A 25,298-nucleotide genomic window follows, 5' to 3' on the forward strand; every position below is an offset into this window, starting at 1 on the left:
TGATCAGGTAGGCAGGCATTGTAGGGGGAGTTGAGAGAGAGAGTAGACTTCAGATTATTTTACCCCTGGTGTGTCTGAGTTTGTGTGCAGGGAGTTCAAAGTCCTGCTGAACATCAGAGGGCTGATGCTGAGTGAGGCTGACTAGCTGCAGCCTGTGGTCTGGGAAGGGTTACTGAATTATTACTGATGGTTTCAGGGGTAACTGTCCGACCACAGGACTGGGGAATATTAATCATTTATTTGATTGTCCGCATGTGCTGATTAATCAATTTGAGTAGGATCTGCAGGATTAACTACCCTATTATTACCCTGTAAGAACAGATAAGAGATAAGACTTTAAAATATCATATTCCATTTATCATTTATTTTTAGGTCCCTGCTGATGAGGGTGAAATAAAAACTGAGGTGAGATTAGGCAGAACAGCAACATGGGGAAAGTGTTGGGGGAGGAGGATAAGAGAAAGAGGAATGAGGAGAGAAAAAGTTTCTTAACGGCAGATTTTACTATTTCAGAAGATGGGTGAAACATACAGCTTTGTATTTCTTCAAACATGGCACAGAAAATCAAGTTGTGCAGCTGGGAGTGAGAGAGCGGAGAAAAAAAGGGGGGGGGGCGGGGAGACAAGAGGAACAGGAAGTTGATGGGAAAGTGATAGCTGTCTCCACCTGGAGTATAGCCTGAGCTGTGTGTAAAGAGGGAAGACAAAGCAAGGGAAAGGAGGGAGCTGCTGCAGTTGACTCCTACCCTGTTCTCTGGTTTAGGTAAGTTTGGCTCTCATACCGAGTATAGCTAGCTCAACTGATCCAACAATGGCACTATTCTTGTTTACCCCACTCACTATCTATTCAGTCTATAAATTCTCAATCTGCCAACTGTTTAATGTGTTATGTCATGTGGTAATGCCTTTGATTCCAACATGCCTCCGTTTGTAAATACAAGAGGCACTCAAAAGGCTGTGGTTTCTTTACAAGCATGGCGCCCCCGGCGCTTTGGTCGGGAATGCACTGAGAGGGAGAAGGATTGAAAGAGTAAGGCAGGGAGTGAGAGGTGGTTAGAAACTGTATACACTTCCCGTTGCTCTTCTGCCAACCCCTCTCCCCTCTGCCTCTGGTTGCGCAGGCAGGCAGTGAGTGAGAAATGTGAGAGGGAGGAGTATATTCTCTCTCCTGGCTGAACACAGCACTGTAATTATGCACTTTTCAGCAGGTTTTACCTTTAACACTTTCCTCCCGGGGTTGAGATTAGTGCTCACCATGCTTGATTTACTGCACAATTACTGAACAAGAGCTCTATCTAATCAATAAACAGGAAGGAGAAAAGTGGTACGCTTTGAAGTATAGTTTGAGATTTTTTGCACGATTGAGCAGTGTATATGGTGTAGCCAGTAAGGGCAGCTTGGCTTCGATGCCAGCCTGTGAAATATCTATTATATCAGGCACGCCTCTTTGCTTTACCAGTTCTCTAAGCCTCTTTACAGTGCTCAACTACTGGAGTGGAAAATGACATCTTTTTTTTTCTGACCAGTGCTTAACACAGAGGTCAGCAACAAATTGTCTAATAAGGACATTCCTTCAAAACATTAGATTAAAATCACAAGTTGTCCTATAAAATTGGGGCTTAATGTGATCTTATAACTTATGGGCACAAGTTACATGAGAAGGGATACAAAGCGCTCTTGTGTGGTAACTTGCTATGCCCTGTATTAGATGTCCCCAAATGAGGCAGCCAACACAATGACCTCCATGATGACACTTGCTAATGGCATGAGCAGTTATTTTAGGAACCTCCAGCAACCGGCCATCACAAGTCTTTCTGGGGCTTTGTAAAGCTTTTTGCCAGCATGACCAAAGCAATAGGCCTCTTCCAATTAGTGTGGTCAGTGTTTGATTTTTAGTGATGACAACTATATTTCAGCTGCAATTATGTTGCACTGGGAATGATGAGGGTTTAGGTTATTGATCCTCAATTGATCACCCTGATCAATGAGCACTTTTGTTTCTTTTTTATGAAAAGTGGAGTTATGTTTTTTTCTTTGGCTAATGAGCAGGCCCAACAAAATGCCCCTGTAAAGAAATCTGTGTTACCAGGGCCCATATGTATTAGTGATAGAGATGGTTATGCTCATGGGGAAAGGAGGGCACTGCTGAGTGCACCATTTTTCAACACAAGTGCGCTACCTCCCTGTGGGCATAGGTCGAAAGGCTACCATGGGTCGTATGAAAAAAAAAAAAATCAAAATTGGGTCCTGATGAGGGGGGGGGACAACATCTGTGTCTTTTTTGCATTTTAAGTATAGATTTCTAACTCAAAAAGACAAAGGATTAACATTCCTCTTTCTATAGAATGAACGATAAGGTTGATAGGATGTGTGTAGTGAATGTTTATTGTACAAAGATACTAACACCTTAAATAGTGCAAATTGTGGAAGCAATGGTATATTTCATACCACTTAAAACATTTAGCTTTTTATCTCTAGTTTATACTCTTATGGACTACACCGACAGCACAATGTCAGGTTTTCACTCATTAAAGTTGCAGCTCTTTAGTTGCCCAGTACAGAAGAGTTGACAGTTGAAGCTGGTGGGTGTTTGGTGTATGAATTGCTTGAAGAACCCTCAATAGCAGTTTCACTCCAACAAGGTACTTCATGCTCCATGCAAATAAGCCCACATATAGACCCACTCTATATTTTCACCTCCACTCAACCCCACTCATTAATTTTCATTTTAAGAAGAGGACCTCTCAAAGGCCATGTCGCTCCTTTTGTCATTGCAATGCTGCTAATAAAGATAGCTGTGTAAGACTGGGTTAAATATTGACACTGGCTGAGCACATCATCACTGTTCTTAATTAGCTGGTGTCTCTAGCGAGCTCATGCGAGGGAAGTGCATGAACAACTAAACATTTCCCATCACGAGATCTCAAACACCCTCTCCCCAAAACATATTTCTATGAATTTTACATAAAAAAGGATACAAGATAAGTCATAAAACATACAGTGTTACAGCTATCACAGCCTTATTGCGTAGCCTGAAGCAGCAACCAATTATGTGGTAATGAAATATTTACACTACCAAACTGAGAACGCCAGGGGTGAAAGCTAGATAATACAAGCCTGAGGAGACTGTATTCTGTGTCTCCTCTCTGCCGTTACGTCAGCAAAAAGGTGGAACGGGAGATCAGCTAATGACAATAGGCTTAGAAGCAAGAGCGTGGGCAGACCTGCAGTTCAGTAAGCATGGCTTCTGGTCACCCTTACTGCTATCGGCACATTTAAGGGCTTTTTTCTGGGTCACAGTAACCAACGAAGAGGGAAGGAGACACATAATCGTAACATTGACTCCATGTCAGACACGTTAGGTTTTACCTCCAGAGTATGTGAGTCCTTTTGACTTCTGATGGCTACTCCCTCACAATGATATGGCAATGAATCTGCATTCACGGCAGAGTGTGATGTTTGTTCTCGAGGACTAATTGTGTTTGGGTAATGTTCCTGCTCTGAATTTAATTTTCACTGACTGCATTAATCATTACAAGTGGTGTCTGCCTGTATCTTAATCCAACACACCCCTATCCCCTGACTCACCATCTCCCTAACTCTTACAGAGCTCATTCCCCATTGCCCTCTCCAAACTGTTTTTCATCTTTCGTCTCCGTCTAACAAGCTTTTTGCTGCCCACATTCAGAGCTGCTCTGCAAGGCCGTGCTGCCATTGTCTAGCTGGCAAGTGACAAATGGGAGTCAGTGAGGTGTTGGAGACTCTTGACAACTGTGTGGGTGCAGGGCTGCCTCTGCCTTTACCCTACTAACACAACAGTGACCTACAGTACAGCCGAGTTCAGATCTAGGTAGTCAGTCATCTTGTTCTTATCTAGTATGCATACACACACTTCCATTAACAGCCCCTATATACAGTAGGTCTGTTCAGACAACCATCAAGATGCCTTTCATACATTCCTGAGATTTTCCTGTAAATCACATGGAAGTCACAGATGTGCAAGATGATTATGTTTGTTTCATAGCTGTAGGTGTCCATAAGCTAACATTTCATCAGGTGTTGCTTTGGTTTACATTATAAACATTATCCCTGGCAGGAAGCATATTTGACAAAGCTGCGTACTTAAACACACAATCCATAGTGCAAAGCACATGAGTACACAACTTGTGTCACACTACAGTAGTAGCTAGTACTGGTAGTACTTCAGAATTCAAACTTGTTTGTTAGCCCAATTTCATAGCCAGAGGACAGGGAGTGGTTTTTAGTGTAATATTAGTGGCCTCTAGATGCAGTCATCTTTGCCTGCTTGTGATGACTACCCATATACGGGGGTTGGGTATTGAGAAGTTCAGTTGTGTTTTTTTCCTGTAGCCTTTACATTTTTAGAGATACAGATATTCCTGCTAGTCCTGTCCTGTCAAAAGACTTGTTACAACACAAAAACCTGTTCCCTTCCTCTGTGATGACATCAGTTATTATTTGCAATAACGGTTAATAAAACACTGATGCAATGTTAGTATTCTAAGTCAAAATCTGAACATCTCAACATGGTCTGTGCCTAGTGTTTTGTGTAAAAGAAAATCAAAAAGCGTTCTTCTCCAGCCCCATACAAGTAATTGTTGTCACCGCTGTCCAAAATGGAGGGTTGCGATGTTGACACAGTACTGTGGGTAATGGAGAGAAGGGCCAGGGCAAGTCCTGATTTGCCCCATTCAGCTTCCAGATGGTACCTTGCCAGTACACATGTCATCAAGTGGCTGTAACAGTTGTTTGGGTACCCCCATGGCTCCACCCTGCTCTCGCCTCCTGCAGGCAGACTTATTGTACTGCAATTTTGGCAAGCTCCTCCCAGCATGGCTTTCATAAAAGCACCAGGAGGTTAAGCTGTTAATTAGCTACTGAAAGAGGAGGGCAACAGCTTGCTGTTAATTTGCTTTACTCTTTTTTTTTTCTTATTTGGGGATTGACATCATTTCCTGCCTGTTTTGGAGTCAGTGCCGTGTGTCACAAAAGCAGGGCCTAACTCATTACGAAGGGGGGAAATGTGTTTATCTGGCTACGATTAGAAGTGCACATTATGTATGTATAGCCATGCTTATCCAAATGTTCTTAATGAGAGAGACCCTGGACGCCAGTGTGGGGCTCCTGTGGGCATAGGCCCAGGCTCGTTATCACCACACAGGGCATTGATCTCTCTACCGCCCGCTTGCTTATCCTCCTCCTCCTACCCTTTCAAAGACAGTGACTCGCACATGAATTATGTGGACACATTGATCAGCTGATTGAGAGCTATTGTTTAGAGCCCTGGGTCATTATTGAAGGAGGGATTACCCAACTCTTGTTTTGTGCGTGCTTATGGGAGAGTGTATTACTCAGCTCCTTGTCACAGCACATACTCCCCTTGGCTCACCTTAGATTTGTAACTGCTACACAAATTTGCACACACATACACACTTAAACACACACATACAGAGCACATACAACAGCCTACACGATCAACATGGCCCAAATGACTGCCTGCATTGATTGCCTTCCCTCTGCAATTATGTTCCCATTGTTTACCTCCTAGCATCTTACTCATTCAAACGGAATTCAATAATTATTGCTTTATTTAATGTTAAAGTAAGTAAGAGTGGTGGGTGTGGAGCACCAGTAGCTGTATTGTCTTTAAGTGTCTCTGTGACCCCTCCCAGGCTACTTTGTTTCATAGGCCCATGTTAAGTCATCCTCTCCAAGGACACCTACAGCGATCCATCTTTACCTCGCTGCCCTCTCCTACAACGCAGAGGTCCGTTTTGTTTCTCTCTTCCCTCCCAGAGACAAATATGCAGCCTGTTTTTATTCACCGGTAGTGATGGATCATTTCTACAGCAAGGCAGTAGAGGAAGCAACTTAGCACACTAGGAGACGGAGGGACAGGATGTGGTGGAGAGGTGGCAGGGATTTAGGAGGAGTAATGGAGAAGAAAGGACAAGGGTGGAGATGAGGTACAGGAAGCAGTAGGTAGGCAGATTGGGCTTGGAATACGGAGTCCTCTCAGCCACAACCTAACTTTCAGGCATGTTGCAGCTTGCAGTGGCTAATTCAAAGCAGCCACCGCACTTGGCACCCAGTGGGGCCTCTGTGGTTGGAGCTGTTGTTCGTGCTGCTAGCAGACCTGGAATCACAGGCCAAACTGCAGACACTCACTGACTCCAGTCACTCTGCTTTGCTTTGCTAAATAACCCGCTTACGTTCCAGGGGAATCCCAGAGTGCAGATTTATGAGAATCAAGTCCCCAACAAATCTCTGCACATGTACAAATACACTGCTGCTGGGAAGAAAATGGTCATTCGATTGAAATATTTTCATTCTCTAGAACCTAATCCCAAACTTAATCCTCATCATTAAAATAATCTGTCTCTGAATTTAACCTAATCCTTATTTATAACCTTTACAATTTGGCAGCAATTGGGCAACTACCTTTTCAGATATTCTATTCTTTTCGATGCAATTTAGATACAATGGGATGGTAAAAAAATACTGTATTGTACAGTACAGTGCATACATACTATGGCCAGTTGTCACACAGTGAGGCGTGAGTGTGTTTTTCAGCCCAAAAGGCACATTATATTATCCCCTTTCAGATTGAAATACAATTACCTCATTGGTAGTAATTGCTGCCATGACATCACTGTGTTTGAATAACAAAGGTCCTGCTTGACTTATTCTAACACGTCTTAAGTCTGGAACTTGTTTGTACATTTTTTCGCAGCTGATAGAGAACACCTGACTTCTGCCTCTGTGATTTCAGAGGATATAATCTTCTCTGAAAGACTGGTCTGCTCTATTGCAGTGCATTGCATGGCTTCAGGTGTGAATTGTAGTTTTATAACCTGTGTAAGCTTCCCATTGCGTACGTGTGTGTGTGTGTGTGTGTGTGTGTGTGTGTGTGTGTGTGTGTGTGTGTGTGTGTGTGTGTGTGTGTGTGTGTGTGTGTGTGTGTGTGTGTGTGTGCACGCACACATACACACACAGAGAGACACCAGCTTTTAGTGCAGAGAATCAGGGAGACAACTACAAAGCAATATCCAGGCAGATACTCACTGGCTCTCTCACAGAGGGAATTTAGCAGCTCTCTTAGAATTGATAGCTATTTAGCTCACAGATAGTCATCTGTTTTAATGCATTAATTTTGTATTAACAGCACTGCCAAATTTAATGGTGGAAATTAGGGTATGATCATAATGGTATTTGGCTGTGTGTGTGATAGTGTATGAGTATGCGTGCATGTTTGTGTGTGTACATTTCTGATGTTCTTTTTGTCTATACTTTTGTATGTGTTTGTTGCATGAACATGCTGTTTTATATAGCTCCATTGGGAGCCATTCTTTGGAATTACTGGCTCTCTGTCTCCCTTCCACCCTTCCAGTAATACCCACCTCCATCTTGTGTTAGTTGGACTCTCTCAGCAACCACACTGTTTTGTGTTAAAGGTGCACTTTTACTTTGCATTTAAGTGGATGGAAATGTAGATGTATGCAGTGCTCTGGGTGGGTGGTGAAACTGATACAGGCACGTATTGCCCACTCAGAGGGCAAGGTGCACTGTAGAGTTGTGAGAGAGAGGATGGGGTGGTGCCCACACCGCCCCTGTCCCTCTTTACCTGAAAAAGCAACGAGCACTGCTTCAGCCTCCACAGAAAGAGACAAGGTGATCTATTGGAAGCGAGAGGCTTGATAAACCGTGATAACATTTTTAAACTTTGAAAACCACTACAGTATAAAACAAAGCTTTGAACAGGACCTCAGGGAAAAATCAAATTGAATATGTTTTAACACATTAAAATGTAATTTAGAACATCGCTTAACATCTATAAAACAACAAAGATAGTTAAGTATCATTTCGGGTCATCTAACCAACCTCAGTTTTTACAGTAGTGGGCTGCCAAGGACACTGACAACTCACAAATTAAAGAAAACAAAATCAGTTGATATAATAAGCAAAGTAAGTACATTTTGACAGGAATTTCTCTCTTTTCTCTCTTTAAAACACTACAACATTTTAATACATCATTCATGTGTCTTTGTAATCTTATCTGTAAGATCAGGCCACACATACAGTACATTCACAGGCACACAAGCATGTCTCCCATACCCAATTGTTGTCACACACTTGCTCAGCTGAATCTCCTATATGGCTGCTGTAAATTCCCAGACAGTTCAGCGGTATTGAGTCCATGCCTCTGATCCAGCCAGCTTCCCCCTATTATGCTCCACAGCTCCCCCTCTGTTGGGGCCTCGATAGGGTGCTTAGAAACCCCAGAGCCAGGCAGACCAACTCCTTCCAGCCCAACATGACTTTTTCATTAAGCCGCCAAATTCCTGCACTCCAGTTGGAGGTGATTTATCAACTAGGGGCTTCACTGCAGGTTCATAGGAAACAGACATAGGCCCTGTCTCATGCATTATTATGTTTCACATTCAAAGTGTGTACATATGCATGTGCGTGTGAGCTAGACTGCGACTGTACTGTGTCCATACTCTGTTTGCGCTCTGTCTTCCAAGGGAATCCAATGAGAATCCATGTTTGAGAAAGTTTGTGTGTCTGATGATCAGAAGGTTGTTGTTCTCATGAGCATACCCTGCTCTCTCTGGCACTGTGGTGTCATTTTGGCTCAGTTCTCACTGGAATACTGAATGAGCCAGGGGCCACCTCACTGATCACTCTTCATTGGTTTGATCTCTTACCTCGTTCACTGACTCTGAAATGCCCCCAACTGCCTTGGGTCATGGCCAGTGCAGAGATGGTGAAAGTGGTGGTTTACAGGTGTAACCGTTTGACACAGTAGACAAAGCTACAAGCGGTGGGGCAAGTCAGTTTTGGCCCTGTTGAGGCCATCTTCCTGGCCAGTCAGGTTTATAGTGAATTATGGCCGATTCTGAGGCAGGCGGTCTCAGGTTTACTCCTATATAAACCCTGGGCTTTTTATGGGAAACTATAAAACTCCCAGGATTTTTTTTTCTACCTCTTGAGACTAGCTTTGAAGTTTCAGTCAGGTGCTGTCATTTTTTAAACTTGTCTTCTTGTAGATTTTTGGAGCCTTGAGTCATTTGCGGCAAGAACTCTCTTTTTTTAATTCAAGACATCTGCTATGACTAAAAGCAGTTAGCATGATGGATTTGGTGTTATCTATAACTGAATCTGTCTCTCAGGTTTCTCTACCTTAGTTCTGATGCAATATTTGTGCACAGAGGAAAAGGAGGAGAAGGAGGAGGGCTCCCACAATATCCAGCAACACCTATTCATGACATCATGGATGGCTTAAAACGAGGAGAGAAAGAAGGGCACACAGAGACACAGAGCCTTTTACAATCACCTAATAACTCTATTACACCGAGCTGTGGGGCTCACAAAAAGGAGGTGCGAAAAAAACTCCTATTCCTTTTCCTGGAAGCGGTGTCTTAATGCACATTTTAGGTGTAGAAGAGAGAAATATGAAACTAAACAGAATGAAATACAATAGCTCAGAAAACCTCATAGCAATATTACAATATTGCCAGAAAATTAAACATTAGGAGAAAGGGACAAGAGCATTTTAGGGAGGTATAATATTGTTATGATTGTTTTTCACTAGCCTGTCAACACCTGATTTAGATGTAATGTGGTTAAATGTCTAATGTTTCCAATGCCAGCCAGCCAGCCATGCAGTACAGAACAGAACAGACAGTTCAGTTTCTTCTTCATAAATCATAGTTTTCTCAAACTTTATCTGAGTATGTGGATGATTTATAAGGTAAATGATCACAGGGAGGTTTTTACTCTTTTAATGCAATAATTGGTAATAAAACCTGACTATAAAAACTGAGTAAACCCAACTTTAATCACAATTAAAAGCTGTCACCACTGTTAATGATGGGAGTAATTAGGTTATTCTCAATGCAGGTAAATATTGATTAGTGAATTTTACCTGGTTAGAAATTGCATGTGTTAATGCCTGTAGCATTGATTCACTTTTCCAATTGTGTTTCAGTCTTTTTAAGGCCTTAATTAAACAAGTGTGGACAACATATTACAATATGCTGTTCAATTCTAAAGAAATGTGCCACACAGAGGACATGAAGGCCACAAAAAGAGTAACAACAGGAAAACTTTTGGTGACTGACATTGATTGCAGCCACAGAAATCCACAGCAAGACTCCAGAGTTTGATATAGGAGCAGCACATGACAGGCATGACACAAGTGGCCATACCGAGTCTGGGGCTTTTATTGTAAACATGTAGAAACAGTCAGTGTGATGCTTTAGGATAATGGTCAATAACCCTGTTGCTCACACCATGCCCAGCCATATTGTCTTGGCCTTGCATCATTGATTGAGCTGTGCAGGAGGTAATTAGACTGGGGCTCTGTGGTGTGACAAGAGGTTGTGGTGGTATGGTGTCACTACGGGGTGTTAGGCATGTTGTGACACTGCAGAGAGCGGGCTGAAGACTGGACTAGGTCTGCTGTTGAGTCGTAGAGGAAGTGCTGGGGTTGACAGGTCAATACTGATGCTGATTTCCTGTCCTCTGAAGGTTGTCCTCCTGTTGCGGAATGTTCCAGTTTCTTTCAGAATGCACTCAGTCCCCCTCCTGCCTCTCCACCAACTGAGTTTGCCTTGCTTTCTCTATGAGAGAGCGAGGATTTAACTCACCATGATCAATATTTAGTATCCCATGCGTGAAACAGGCAGATGTTTGGAGTTTCCTTTTCAGAGACGGGAGGCTTCTGTTGAGTGAAGGGGATCAATGCTCCCTTCTGTCTGTGAGGCTGCAGACCCACGGCTTCTGAAGGGTGGCTGATGCGATTCCTGCCCACCCTTGGGCTCCTGAGATTTGCGTGCCTCCCAGGCCTCTCCTGTCCTGTTAGCCCACTGATACAGACACTCACGCAGACAAAGTGCGCAGTCCAAACAGTTGTCCTGAAGTGGAAGAGGTCTGGATGTTAAACAACAGGGCTGTGATTGGGAATTGATTTGTTCATTTGCCAACTGTGTGAGTGAAAGTGAGTCGGTGGTGCCTAGCCAGCTATCTGCCATCTACAATAACCTCTTTCTCTCTTTTTCCCTCTCTCTTTCTCTCTCTCCATCCCCTCCCACAGCACCTGCAGCAGCACGAAAACGCGGTGGAGGGTGATGCCTGCTACTACCATTGTGTGCTGTGTAACTACTCGACCAAGGCCAAGCTCAACCTGATCCAGCATGTGCGCTCCATGAAGCACCAGCGCAGTGAGAGCCTCAGGAAGCTTCAGCGCTTGCAGAAAGGTCTGCCAGAGGAGGAGGAGGACCTCAGCTCCATCTTCACCATTCGCAAATGCCCCTCTTCAGACACAGGTCAGAACTCGCCCCTGTGGCCCTGTTTTAGCGTCTTCTTATGTGTGTGTGTCTTTGCTTTTTGCTGATGATCTCTACCTATGCCGCTCTGTCTGCTTTGCACACATTAACATACATCCATTCGCTCCATTGAGACACTTTATATGCCTGAGTTTTCAAAATTGGTCATTTTTCTTATATATATTTTTTGAGTAGTGTTTTATGTTCTTCATACTTTTTGCTGTTTTGGTTCAAAAAAGATGATAGAGGCGGTTCAGCCATAACTGAAATACACAAGACATAAAACTCAACTGTACATTACTATTTTTGGACTCAAAGTAATTTTTACATTGACAGAGCAAAATGAAACTCTAAAAAACATAGAGGAGAGAGGACATCATTCAAAGGAAAAATGTATTTAATTCTAACAATATTTTTTTTACTACAACAATGTTACTTTATTTTTCAGATGTATTTTGATAATTTTAGGTGTTTTACACACATATCATTTACACAAAATATTGCTGCAAAGCCTGCTTTCCCCAGTCAATGCAGAGGTCCCTGTTAATGAGAACTATGGAGCTGTCCTCTTCAGCCATTAAAGACATATTGAGACAGAGCATTAAGGCCAGAGAAGGAGGAGTCGAACAACAGCAGCAGCTGCAACAACAACAAGAACACCAAAAAACAGACGCAGCTACAACAACAGTAGCATGACTAAAACAAAGTGCCCAGACTGCTCATTTATTATGGACTGATTAGGAAGAGTGAGCTGTGGTCAATTAACACTCTTTCTTAGCAGAGATTTGGTTTTCTAATCACTTTAACTCCTGTGCCCTGACAAAGGGGCTCTATTGTGTATCCCTCCAAGAGGGAACCATTACTGCCCTCGCACACATACTTGCTGTCTGTGTTATGTAGGGAGAAAAAAAAAGGCCAGCCTGTGAAGACGCTTTGTTCCAAGGAGGCAGGGATAATGAAGCCAGCGGCCGGGAAATTGCGCAAAAGGCAGTCACAGATCTGAAGCAAATCATTAGAGAACATATTTAGCAGAGCAATTAGGGACAATTAAGCTTTCTGCTCGCTGCACTCCAAATATGTTAATGACTACAGTACAGTGGACAAGCGAACATGCAAAGGCAAGAAGAAGGGCCATTTAGGTTAAAAGGGTTGGGGGGTTGGGAATTTACTTTTTTTGGTTCAGACAGGAGGAGTTGTGCTGTTTGCAAATACATGTTTCTTTCTCTCTTTTTCTCAGCAGATGTGTTTATCCATCTCTTTTTTCTGGTTTAAACTTTGATGTGCTAGATGCCCATTTTTGCACCAGGGAGAGGGGATGCAAGCCTTAGGTTAAGTAATGGGCCTCTGTAGTGAGGCTGTATGTGTCAGTGGACATGCACACACATGCAGACAGACATAACTCCCCTGCAGAGCTTCATCAAATTACTATAAAGCTCATTTATTCCAACAGAGCACCATATCTAACAAAATATAAAATTAGAATAGAACTGAACTTTAACTTAGAGTTCATGTTTTAATAGTGTGATTGTGTGTTTTAATGATGGCATGTGACTATTGGGATTGCTGTTATTGCCTTTCCCTTGCAATTTGCAGAGCTGCTGCATCTCATATAATTATATGCCTTATGACATGGATAAAGAAAATTCATTGTTCTTTTACACCAAGCTGCAGACAGGTGATCATTGTTAAAACAAATATAGTAAATATGACCATAATTATTTATTAGGAAAAAAATTAAGTGTTTAAAAAAAAAAAAGACTAAGCATCTTGATCAAATTATCCCAATAACAATCATACCTCTTCGTCTATAATCATTAACTCGACTAAAATTGCTGACTCTAAAACCTCACTTCTGCAGTGCCATTTCACACCCCAAATGCCTTGTTCCAGCATCATAAACTGCCTCAGTCCACTTCATAGCCCCACCCCTGCACTAGGGCTGAACCATTCCCTCCTAGTGTAATATTTAATTTCCTCTCCGCTAGCTCTTCTGTGGCACATGGTTCTTTTTTGTGGTTGAGGCATAGTTGCTAAAGTGGTGGAACGTTCCCTGGCTTGTTAAAACAAAGTTGCCCCTGGATTTCTGGGTCACCTAGACAGTAATTCCCTCGCCTGCTGCTGTGCTGTGATCCTGTGAGTGGTTCTCTGCTTGTGTTAGGTGCTGGGCTTGTAGCCTGCCTGGGATTTTTTCCCAACACATATGCTGCCTGCCCCCCACCCCCACTTCCTCCCAAAAAAAGCTCACAACTATCATTAAAGACAACATTATACAGAGAGGTGGTAGAAATGGTAGCATGACATAATTCTTACTGTCAAGCTACTTAAAAAAAAATCTCCTTCACTTCTCTATTTTACACAATAACGTCTTTGAGCCATGTGAAGTCAACCGATACTTTTCTATGACAGGTATGAAATTAGGGTAGTTCACATGTGATCTGGTGTGTTTTATATTTTATCTTATGAGGATGCAGCAAAAACAGACTAGAGGGATTTGACGCTACATATCTTCTGTGGGCTGGATGTCTGAGGAGGAGAGCAAGGACAGCAGAAATTAAGTTTCTTTCCAATTAGACTAACGCAGGAATAAAAGGCTGGCATTGTTTTAACTCTTGCTCATACTGAAAATGTGCTGCTTAGGCATGTTGCTGTGTGGCTCCGCCTCCATTTGTCTTCTTTAACCCTTTATCTATGGGGGGGAAACAAAGGAGGCCTCAGAGGGACCCCAGCCCCACACAGCTGGCCTGTGTGCAGAGATCACTGACTAAAGCCCAGCACTGACTTGAACCAATGAACTCTCTGCACTGTTTTAAGGATATCCGTTCATTACCGGATATATATAAAAAAATACATAAGGAAAGGCAGGGGGAAATGTTGAAATTCCCCCTATGTGTTCATTTGTGAGGACAGTCGGCTTAATGGCACGAGGACAAGATTTATTTTAGGTTTAGAGGTTGTAGACAAAAGTTAAAACCTAGTGTCATGTTGATGTCAGGTGTAGGGGTTAATGGTGAGTGCTGACAACTGTCAACAGAAAGGATCATGATGCATGGTTGCATGGGTATGTGTGTGAGAGAGCACAGAGATATGGAGAATAAGAGGAAACAATGGGGAAGGGACGTGAAGGAAGTGGGGGGAAACGAGTTTAGGGAACTTGTGTGTGAGAGCTAGTGTGACACTTGAGCATATGATGACCCTATTTCATATGAGCGATGTTCACCAGGGCATATAGCTCAATGACACATTGAGGTTTCTCATTTCTTAACATTTAATCGACTTAAGTTATTTTTTGAGCATAGAACAGAATGAGATCATGCTTTTAAAAAGGGCAAAGCTAAATTGCACTGAAGGGTGGATGCCCTCTTGCAAGACATATTTGCTTTGTTGTGTGTGTATGTGTGTGTGTGTGTGTGTGTATGTGCATATGAGAAATAGAGAGAAAAAGAGAGAAATTCAGAAGGGAACATTTCATAAGGGTTTGTAAAATATTTGTATTTTTCAGTGGCGGCATACGTGTGGGTATTTATATGTATGTGTATGGAGGAAGCAAAGATGGAGGCTGACAGTGTGGATTAGCTCCTGCTGTAAATCTGCCTCAGTCACAGATGGCAGGCCCTTGATCGCTGGGCTGTGACGGCTTGGCTCTCAACGCAGGAGGAAATCCCTGTCTGTGAGCCTAGGAGGCTGGGAAGAAGAAGGCTGGGGCTGGGGCCGCCTGGGCAGCCACCAGTCATTGTCTTTCGTCTGTGTAGACATAGAGGCCTGGGTATTGAAGGGAGAAGACTGGTTTGGGGTGAGGTGGGAGGGGTGGGGGGCGGTGGGGGTGGGGGGGGGTTATCTTACTTTGACTCTGCAGTTGTTTCATCCACCACACCGCCAAGAGCTTGTAAGTGGAACTTAAGCCTCCAGTTTAGATCAGCGTTACTTTTAATGACCAGTTTGAGAAAGTGGGCAGGGGAGCTGTGTGCATTATTAAATGGAAATGAGACGAAAGGATGCATACAAATTACTGCATAATAGTGGTATCCAAAATGAGATCCATTGCTTGTTTTGCTAAAAGGGGTGCGCTTTCAGGGTCACACACCTAATAGCAAGGCCTGTCCTGACAACAGAGGCATTTCTCTTCCCTCCCCACATGCCTCCCTCTCCCTCTGTGCCTCATGCATAATTCTTGAGATACTCATGCAGAATGGGTTGTGACATGGAAAAATACACTAATTAAGCAAATGCAGAAAAGTCACTCATAGTTTAGAGTTTACTCAACACCTTGAAGCTCACATGTTTTCAATGATGGCAGACAGGATGTGTCAACATCCAGTTTGTTAAAATGGTTTTACCAAATGTACAATGCACTATATTGAACCATGCCTTCAACCTTTTGTCTCATTCTCTGCTTTTAACCACTTTCATGTGGCATATTAACAGGGTCTGACTCTCCCCTGCTATCATACTTAAGCTATGTGTATGTCCAGTGGCTAGGCTAAAGCTGTAAAAGCCAGGTAAAATCAGAGGTGAGCCAGGCCACGCTCTGATGGCATGCAAGGGCCATAGTCTGAACTTTTTCTCCCCACGGACAAGAGCAAAACAGACGGCAGCCATTTCTGGAATGTCCTCCTTTATTCATGTCTGTTAAAATGCAAAGTAAACCTTTCCAGAAACAGGATATTGTAGCCCCTAACCACCAGACCCCTTCTACATGCCACATTATGGCCAATCTGAAAGTAAGTTGTATAGACAGACACTGCTGCAATGCGCTTTTAATAAAGGCTGTTATTGCCCTGGTGATGCAGAGTGGATATGAGGATGAGGACTGTGCGGGCCTGGATGAGTAGGGCCCCAGAGGGCCTGCAGCTCAGTCAGGCCTCCGTCAGTCGCCTGCCTTCTAATCCCTGTCCGAAGGGCATCTAGGCAGCATAGGAAATTGTTTGCTGTCCGCAGAACGTGCCAGGAAATTCATAAATACATTACTTTTCATTTTGAAAATATTACAAAAGACCAGACGTTTATTAAAAAGCCAAAATGATGGCTTTATATATTTTCCAGTTGTGTATCAGCATTCATATGACCCTGCTGCTCTAACTAACACAAGCAAGTCTTTTCTTCCCTGTACCCACTGCTTTATGGACAGGCTTGGTTTGGATTCCTCTGCTGGCTCATCCTGTGATAGCAAATTGACCAGAAAGCCACCACTCTATTCTGGGATAGGCTGTGAATGAAAATGTCTTGTGTTCAGATTTTTACTACCTCTCCTGACTGAACCATCGTTCTGTAAATACTGGCTAGCTTAGCCCCTTGGGCTGGATGGTGGGTAAAGTTTGTTTCCTCGTCTGCCAGCCTGCCCAACATTTCTGGCCTAAAGGAGAACAGAGGGAGCATAAATGTCAAAAACAGGTGTCTATAGATTAAAAGACAGAGTTGATCAGAAAAGTGATCAGTTCAATGAGGACAAATCGAGTCATGCTGAAAAAGTAACAGCCTCTTTAAAAATAGGACATGAACCTTTGAATGCAGTAGTTGTACTTGGGTAGATTTGCTCATGTTGTTTTCACCTTGTGTGTGCTCCGTATGTTTTATGCCCTGTGTGTGTGATTTCACTGTCATTTATGCCATGTGGGTGTAAATATGTGCCAGATTTTATTTTGCAAACTCGCATACCCATAAATGAGCACACACATAGGTGTCCACACTGAGAATCAGGCCGTGTGTGGGTGCGAGAGGCTCTCTCTGTCATCAAGCCCATTTTCAGAGGAGACTGGCAGCACATTATAATATTGGTTTCCCTCTCTCTTGTCATTACCAGACACTCTCCTTGAAAGCTGATCCAAAAGATAGACAGTCCATCAGGAGACAGTCATCTCATTTGTACTTACTAAACGTGTTAATGAGTTCTATTTTCAGGCCTAGAGGCTTTGCTGCTGGATATTGGAGCAGAGGTGGTGATCGGTGGTGTGAGGTGCCGGATTGCAGGATCAGGAGGGAGCTCAGAGGGAGGGGAGGGAGGTAATGCAGTAGCCCTGCTGCCCCTCATGTCACTCATACGGAGTGACCACAGCCTCCACAGGGGCTGCCAGTCAGGGCTGAGGGCGGGAAGTCTGTGGTCAGACAGACAGATACAGACAATGGAAGAGAGAATAGATTAGGTGACAAAGACATAATGGTTGTGATGGGTTTAATTATAGCAGCCTGCACGTCACTGTCATACAGGTACATGAGGTGAAGGAGAAACAAGTCCATTTTAGACAGAGAGACATGAGATAGTGACTGATTTTAAATGAAATGTGTTTGATAGAGCATAGGGCTGATTCATTAATGCAGAATGTTTTGTTTTCATATTCAACATTTTATTTTTAGTGCAGTCATATGTGAGTGTCCTATACAAGTGGCTTACTTTTCTTGTTAGAGAATATGATGCAGGTTTTGTCAACGATTATTATAATATTATAATTATAATCACAAAGAGCCAGTTGTGAGTGTCACACAACCAACACACCCACTTTGGTTGATTATCCTTGTCAAAAAATGCATAGGCAGCACATTTTATACGCATAAATGCACTGCAAAACAGTGCAGATACATTCTCTCTCTCTTTTTTTACTGTTAATACATAGTAGTTTTGATATTTTATTTTCTCATAAGTTTTCTACACAATACTTAGTTGAACTTCCCCCTAAGGCTTACATTATCATCTTACACCCAGCACGTTCTCATCTATGATATTGATTGTAGTGCAAGTGTATGCCAGGTAGTTTAAGAACTAGAACCAATAAATTGTTAAACACTTAGATTGCTTCATTTGTTACTATGTTTTGGTATTGGGTGAACAGTGCTGCTCGCTGTCAGAATTAGGCAGCTCAATTTGACCATAGGCAGCATCAGAGGATTCAAAAGAAGCGGGGGTAAAGTTTGGGAACTATTGAGTGGAGGCTAGGAAAGTTTTATTTAGCCATTTTTAATAAGACTGTTTGTGCCCCCCCCCTTGCCTCCCCACACCCGAGAGAGCTGGAGGATCAAAGAGCATGATCTGTGCTATGGATGAGTTCACCCCTGGGTCCAGCAGAGACGATCGGCCTCGCTGACAGCAAAACAAAACCAGAGAATGAAGGATGCCCTATCCAGTAGCATGTTGCCCTCACACTTTGAAGGCTCCATTAGAATGAGGGCAGATGAAACAAAGACTGGCTGAAAGCACAGATGTTGTGATTCATTATCCACTCTGATAGATAGGCATGAGTAGTGAACAGAGTGTGTGTAAGTACATGCGTGTGTATGTTGCTTAATTTGCAAATTTATATTAGTTACATTTGAAGAAAACATCCTTAAAAACAAAACAAAATAATGCAGTACAGCATGCTCATGCGTGGACACGCACGAAGCACACACATGCGTCCATGTTTTGAATGCATTAGCAAAAAGAGTCCCCTGCAGTACCTCAACCACATCAACTAAAAGCAGCCAGGCAGATGGCAGCAATGAGAGAAGTACAGAAATAATTCAATAGTGAACCTTTCTAACCTTTACCTGTGGGTGTGAGCACCAGTCATTGATTCACGCTGTGCCTGACAGTACACTACACACCACCTGAGGATGGTGAGAGGAGGGTGGATGAAGAGAAATGGATGAGTTTAGTGAAAAACACAAAAGGATAATATGAGTGGGTGGGAAGCTCTACTGTATGTCAGTGATGGTAGTGTACGACATGAAAGGGAACTTTCCACAGATATTGGAAAATATTTTGCACTAGTTTTCAGAAATACTGCCCCCCACCCTCTCATATTGGCCCCTATGTAGATAACTGGGTATCATCCGCAGACAGAGATTCTCTGGGGCTTGTGTCTGCCTAGTTCAAGAGAATTAACTTGTAAACCTAAAGCCCGGTGAGACTGGTGATCTGGGAAATGCTGTAAAGAACACTGTGGTTGATGAGTATCATCATCACATCATTGTCTCTTGTTGTGTGGCGGCTGCTGACTGGCCAGCAGTGACCCCTGTGAAGGCACTGTTTGTTAAAGAAAAGAAGTCAAGATTTTGAGGGAGCGCCAACAGTCCGGCTCTGTTTAACCAGATGGAATCGCCTGCCTAGTGACAATCCAAGACAAAATAGTATTTGTTTTGTAACAATCTTCGACATTCTTACTGTTTGACTGAGTTAGATTTATGGTGTTCCTCCTGGTCCAATGAATGGCCTATCTCTCAAAGTCTCTCTTTGTCTGGCTGGAAACACTGTTCTGAGACTACTGTTTTATTAGTTGGCTGTGGATATGTTTTTCACGCAGAGCATTTGGAGCAAAGGAGCTTGGATGAGCATAATTATGAATTATATTTAAGTATAAATAAATAAGATGCCATAAATGAGATGCCAGGCATTTATTTGTAAATGCACACTAAAGAGATCAAGTTCCACCTTGTCTATAGGAAGGGAAAAATATTTTTAGTAAACAATATGATTTGGACCAAAGCCCTGGGGTTTGGACCCATAATCAATCCCTCAAATACCAACAGCAGATTTTTTTTATGTACTAGCAATATTGTTTAACTACTTGCTCACAGTAGAACTGCCTGTCTGGCGACACATGCATCCTGTGACAAAAACATGGATATAAAGAAATAAAAGTTTACACGTGTATTCCTGGCTGACAGACGTCACAGTGTTCATTTTACTAAAACTGAAAACAGCACAGTACATAAGTAGCCCTCTGCTTGCAGTAGAAGAAAAAAAGTTGTTTTTTTACATAATAAGCAATGGGTGACTTTTTGAAATAAAGCATGTGCAAGTTGGTTTGCTGAATTTCCAGTTGCTTTACTCATTGCCTTCAAAAATAACTACTGTATATTTAGTCATTATATGATGATTTCTAAATCATGTTGCAATTCACAAGTGTGTTATACCTTTTTAGTGTTTTATATTTCATAGCATGTTCATTTGTGAATCCCTTAATATTCTTTTCATTTAAAACCAGATTTGCAAACGTACTGTATAGTAATATGAGAGAGAAGGCAAATATGTTGGAAACAGCAGAAAAACCCACCCTGACCAATTTGAAGCATTAAGATGAATAATCCACTGTTTAGAAAGCAAGCAAAGGTCAATTTTCATGCTACTTGCTCAGTAAGCATACAGGAGAGCATATCAAGTCGATTCAGCTGCGCTGCGCTGCACAGTCAAGAGGGAAGGATATGCAATTTCGGTCCCCTTTTGAGTTGGTCTGCAATGTAAGACCAAGTGCTGCTATAAAAAGATTTTCCAGTTTCCACTCAGGAGGCAGATGGACTTGTTTTTTTAAGTTGTAATGTAATGATATACATGGACTTGAATTGCTAGTTTGAAAGGAGTATATTGATGTTTGTCCAGAAATACTCAGGTGTGTAATCTGAAAGTATGCGACAGAGCAACAACCATTTCAGTGAGCTTCCCTTAGCTGTTAGTTGCATGTTGTAGTAGAGGTTGGTGATGAGTCGTTAATCTTATAAGCGGCAAATGAAAACCCAACCCATGTATGTGAGGAGAGAAAACCATGTGTCAAGTGTAAAATGTTTAGCAGTTACATATTCATTTTATTGAACATAAAATTGTTCTCTAATTACATCATGCTGAATATTGCTATTTTAAGCAGTGGATGGAGTGGATACAGTGTGGATGGTTTAAAAAATATACAGAGGAATAATGGTGTGGAATTTGTTATTTATCAATGTATGAAATGGACTACAACTAGCATTAATGACAGTTTTTCCTCACAACACCATCACAGCAACATCTTGTTTAGCCTTGATGCATCATTTAACATTTTGTTACAAATGATGATTATTAAAACATAGTTGTACGCCGCAAAGGGCTCATTATTTTTAGTCTTTATTTAATAATTTATTGGTGTTTATTTAGCATTAAAAAAAAACAAACATTAAAAATCTATTATTAAGAATCCATTATATAAATACTCAGGTGAAACAGAATCACAAAAATAACACTTGAAGTGCAAACACATTGTAGTTAAACTATTTTTTTAATTCTTTTTTTTACTATAATTTTGAGGGACTCCTGGCATATGATCATTTGCATTTTTTCCCTCATTTTTATCTCCATTTTCTATTACGAGAAGCACATTCTGAACTGTGCTTGTCTCAAGAGGACCTCTTTTACCGTAATCTACAATGAAAAGTGTCTTCCTGCAGCAGGAAACATATCAACTTTTGGTTGCATGGGGACATAAAATCTGGATTGATCTGTTCCTTTCAAAAAAAAAAAAGAATCCTGGTATGTTTCTGTGAAATTCTGTAAAAACTGAGAAGGGTGAACCTTAACTTTGCCTGATGACTGGGGGTGCTTTGTAAATGAGTTTCTCTCATTTATATGTTGAATATTTCAAGCACTTGGGAAAAGTGAGATGGGGCACATATTGGTGTCTGAGATGTATAATGGAGAACACAGTAGATGTGTTTGAGTCCATGTCACAAGTTGTTGTCAGTCTAACAGGCAGCCCAGCACTCTGAGGCTGACTAGATTTAAGGTGGCACAGGGGCCAGTATGGCAGCCAGAATTACGAAAAATGGGCTGCGTTTTTGTCATGTTAAACTGGGCAAAAGAATCTAATTGGGTGGGGAAGAGCAAATGGCAATGCCTTCTTTGTTTAAGGGTCCTCTGCAGTCACTTTGCAAGAGCCATTGTGCATTGACCACAATAGCATTAGTTTGTGCTCTTGTTCTGGGCTCTTCTTTTCTCTGGCTCTCTGCAGTCAGCTCCTGTCCGTTCCACTCTGTCTCCACTCTTCACTTCCACGCTCCACCAGTGCTGAGGAAGGGACTCAGAAACATGCCCCCCATCATGACCACCTCAACCTCGCCTCTTCCTATCCTGTATTACCCCAACAATCACCATCATCATCATCCTCAATCATGCCTGTGATGCTTCCTTATCCATACTATTAAAAAGATAAAGATAATGAAAGAAAGGCACCTTTTTCTGCTTTGTTTGTCATCCACTTCTGCCCTGATAAGAGAATCATTATATTTTCTGGTTATCAGTTTTAAAGAAGCTAATCATTCAATGATAAATTATTAGAATGGATTGGTCTTGCCACGAGGTCTTGAAAATACAATGAATAGATTTGTAGTCATGGAAATAATTGTATTTTCTAGCATCATAAAACAATAAGACAATGCATGTTTTTAAGTTATTTTTCTTGCCATGAATCACTATCAGCAATGCAAAACAGCTGCAAATCTGACTGACTCTTGATTATTCAATAGACCTTAACAGTGGAGTAACACTGAAAATGACTTTCAATGGGCAACCATCGGAGTATACCCCAGTACTTATAATGATTCCTCTCAAATGAGAGCATTTTTTTCATGTTCTTTTATCTAGAGATAGGGACCATCTTTAAATTAGTGCTTGAGCCATTCTACAAAGAAGAGCACTTACCTTTCATGATGTCTTCTCAGAGGAAGCCAAAGCAATTCTCATGTTGCTTGGTGACCAAGCCTGCTACTTATAGTGGATTATAATGCAGAAGAGGTAAAATACATTTGGTGGTCTCGATATGATGTAGAAAGTGGATGTTAACCCTTATTGAATATTTCTAATTTCATTTCTTGAAGAATATGCTACAATAAACAGTTGGTAGCAGGTGATTAAATAAGGCCTCTCTACAATAGAACCCACTGTAGGTTACAGTCTTGCACTACCTCCAGCAAATCCATGTGCAAATTGTATAACGACTAACCTCAGTATATTTAGTGCACTGTTAATGGCCCTCTGCCATGTGAAGGTGTAATCATGCGTGATAAAAACCGGGCCCAAGTTACTAACCTAGGAGCAATCTTGTGTGCATTAAAGTGTCCTTTTTTTGTTACAAAGGTCATTCATAACTTGGTCGCGTTGTTGATGTACAGTGAGAGATATTGATTGATTAATGCATTAAGTGCTCACAATCCATTAGTTTCTGTGAAAGGGACTGGAGAGAAGACTTGCTCTTTCTCTTACTATGTATTTTCACCTCCCCCCGTTGTTCAAAGGGCATCATTTTTTGCTGGCAAAGTTTAAGGGACAAAACCCAGAATATCTGCCAAGTAATGCATTCAAAAGAACATTGGTTCTCATAAGTGTCAGTTCAATTACTCTGAAAAGCTTGACAAGGAGTTGCTCTTGCATTAGCCTTCTGTTCACCCTGACCCACAGAGACTATGTTGTTCACAGTCTTCACCTACTGTAGAACAAGCATACTTCAGCAGTTGAAAGTAAGAAAAAGATTTATTGTCTTGTCTGTGCAATTCTAGGAAAGTAAGAATTCACCAGAATTATGCTATCTGCCACTTCTTATTACATCATAGTGACAATTATTTACAGTATTTGAGGGGTGGCAATGGACCATAAGTTAAATTAAGCGATGACCAGGAGTATTATTTTCATCCTTGCCACTGTTTTAAGCAGATTTTTTAAGCCATTAAACAGAGTAGACACAGATATGCTTTTTTTAAAAACTATGTATCTTTTCAGTATGGTTTTCAAAACCAATGAGAGCAAGGGTCATGGGGTTGCTGCCTTACTACTTAGTGACAAGGAATAGGAGACCTTTATCGCCTGAGCCCTAAGCAGGAAAGCTGTGAAAGGGGCCTGAGAGTCAGTCATTACCTTAGAAACATGGGCTGCATTAGAGATTCATAACAGTGTGCCATCTCTGCACCTTTCATCTCCACCAGGGCCAGCTCCATTAGGATCTTTTATCTTTGTGCTGATGGCTGCTCTTGATAATGGGGCTGCCGAGAAATCCCAAAAAGTAAAGACTCAACTCTGACACTACTGGCCCTCCTTTTCTTCAAGTACAGTAGTACATCAGAGTACAGTAGAACATATGCACTCTTATTTGCTGTCTGAAAAAACAGATTTGGTATGTTTGTATTCATTGAAATTTTGGTAGCACTTTAAGTCCCCTTATTAAGCATTTATAAGCAATATGCAAATATTTAATAAATAGATTATAACACACTATGATGTTGTCATACACACTATAATGTGGTTATAAGCAGATATAGTATAAGGACATTTTTAAATGTTTATTCAGTCTTTGTCAGCAATTTTGACTTGTCCTATGAAGACATATTTTATGTTATTGAAACTGTGTTTTACTATATTTTCATTCATTATCTGTTTATACACCAGCCTCCACTTATGAGTGCCCAGAGGAGGAGTTATACTTGCTGACAAATAATTAATAAACCCTTTATCTGCAAACAGCTGCACTATAGTATGTTGTATAAACCATTTATGAAATGTTTGTACACTGCTGATAAATGCTAAATGGGGGGACTTAAAGTGTTACTGGCATTTTTCTTAAGTTAATATCCGTTATTGCACTGGTTTGTGGCTTAACCACAGCATAGCAGTTACTGTCCCTCTCATGTCCAATCACCTTTGACAGAGCCTACTGCAGTCTGTTATGGAAGTGATGATGCAGCCAAATGCAACAAAATGAATATTTTTTTGTGACATTTCTTTTTATCTTTGCTATTAATCAGAGTTTCTCTCCTACGTTCATGACTGGTAAAGATTTGTGAGGTAAAAGTTTATTAAAATATTGCCATTATTCCTGCTGATGCCCCCATGAAAATGCATTAATGATATCCCATGCAAAGCCTCATTGAAAACTTCGCTTTTGGGCAGACAAACACAACCGCATAATGGTATAGTAATTCATGCAAGCCAATGTTTTTCAAATGTTACAGTAATTATGAAAAATATTCTTACTTTTCCCCTACATAGCCGCAGTAGAGCAAATCTCATTTCCAAGGCAAAGCGGAGAAGGAACACACTGAATAATCATTGTGTTTAATGCTCTGGTCATAATCCCAGGTTTTATGATGGTTTTCTAATGATTTTCTAATGATGTTAAATATTAGTAGAGAGTACAGCCATAATTTGAACACAGCAGTCGTTTTTTCAATGCTCTATCAGCACACC

At 41.6% G+C, this 25,298-nt stretch overlaps 1 protein-coding gene across 2 annotated transcripts in view; it reads left to right on the forward strand.

Annotated features, from left to right (window-relative positions):
- zfhx3b (zinc finger homeobox 3b) overlaps positions 1–25,298 on the forward strand; it is a 344,549-nt gene that overhangs the window by 272,152 nt on the left and 47,099 nt on the right. For both annotated transcript variants that reach the window (XM_044349187.1, XM_044349196.1), the window contains one exon: positions 11,119–11,350. In XM_044349187.1, coding sequence (XP_044205122.1) covers positions 11,119–11,350 — 232 coding nt within the window. The remainder of the gene's footprint in view (positions 1–11,118; positions 11,351–25,298) is intronic.

This window comes from Thunnus albacares, chromosome 1 (genome assembly GCF_914725855.1).
Source record: "Thunnus albacares chromosome 1, fThuAlb1.1, whole genome shotgun sequence".
NCBI classification, from domain to species: Eukaryota; Metazoa; Chordata; class Actinopteri; order Scombriformes; family Scombridae; genus Thunnus; species Thunnus albacares.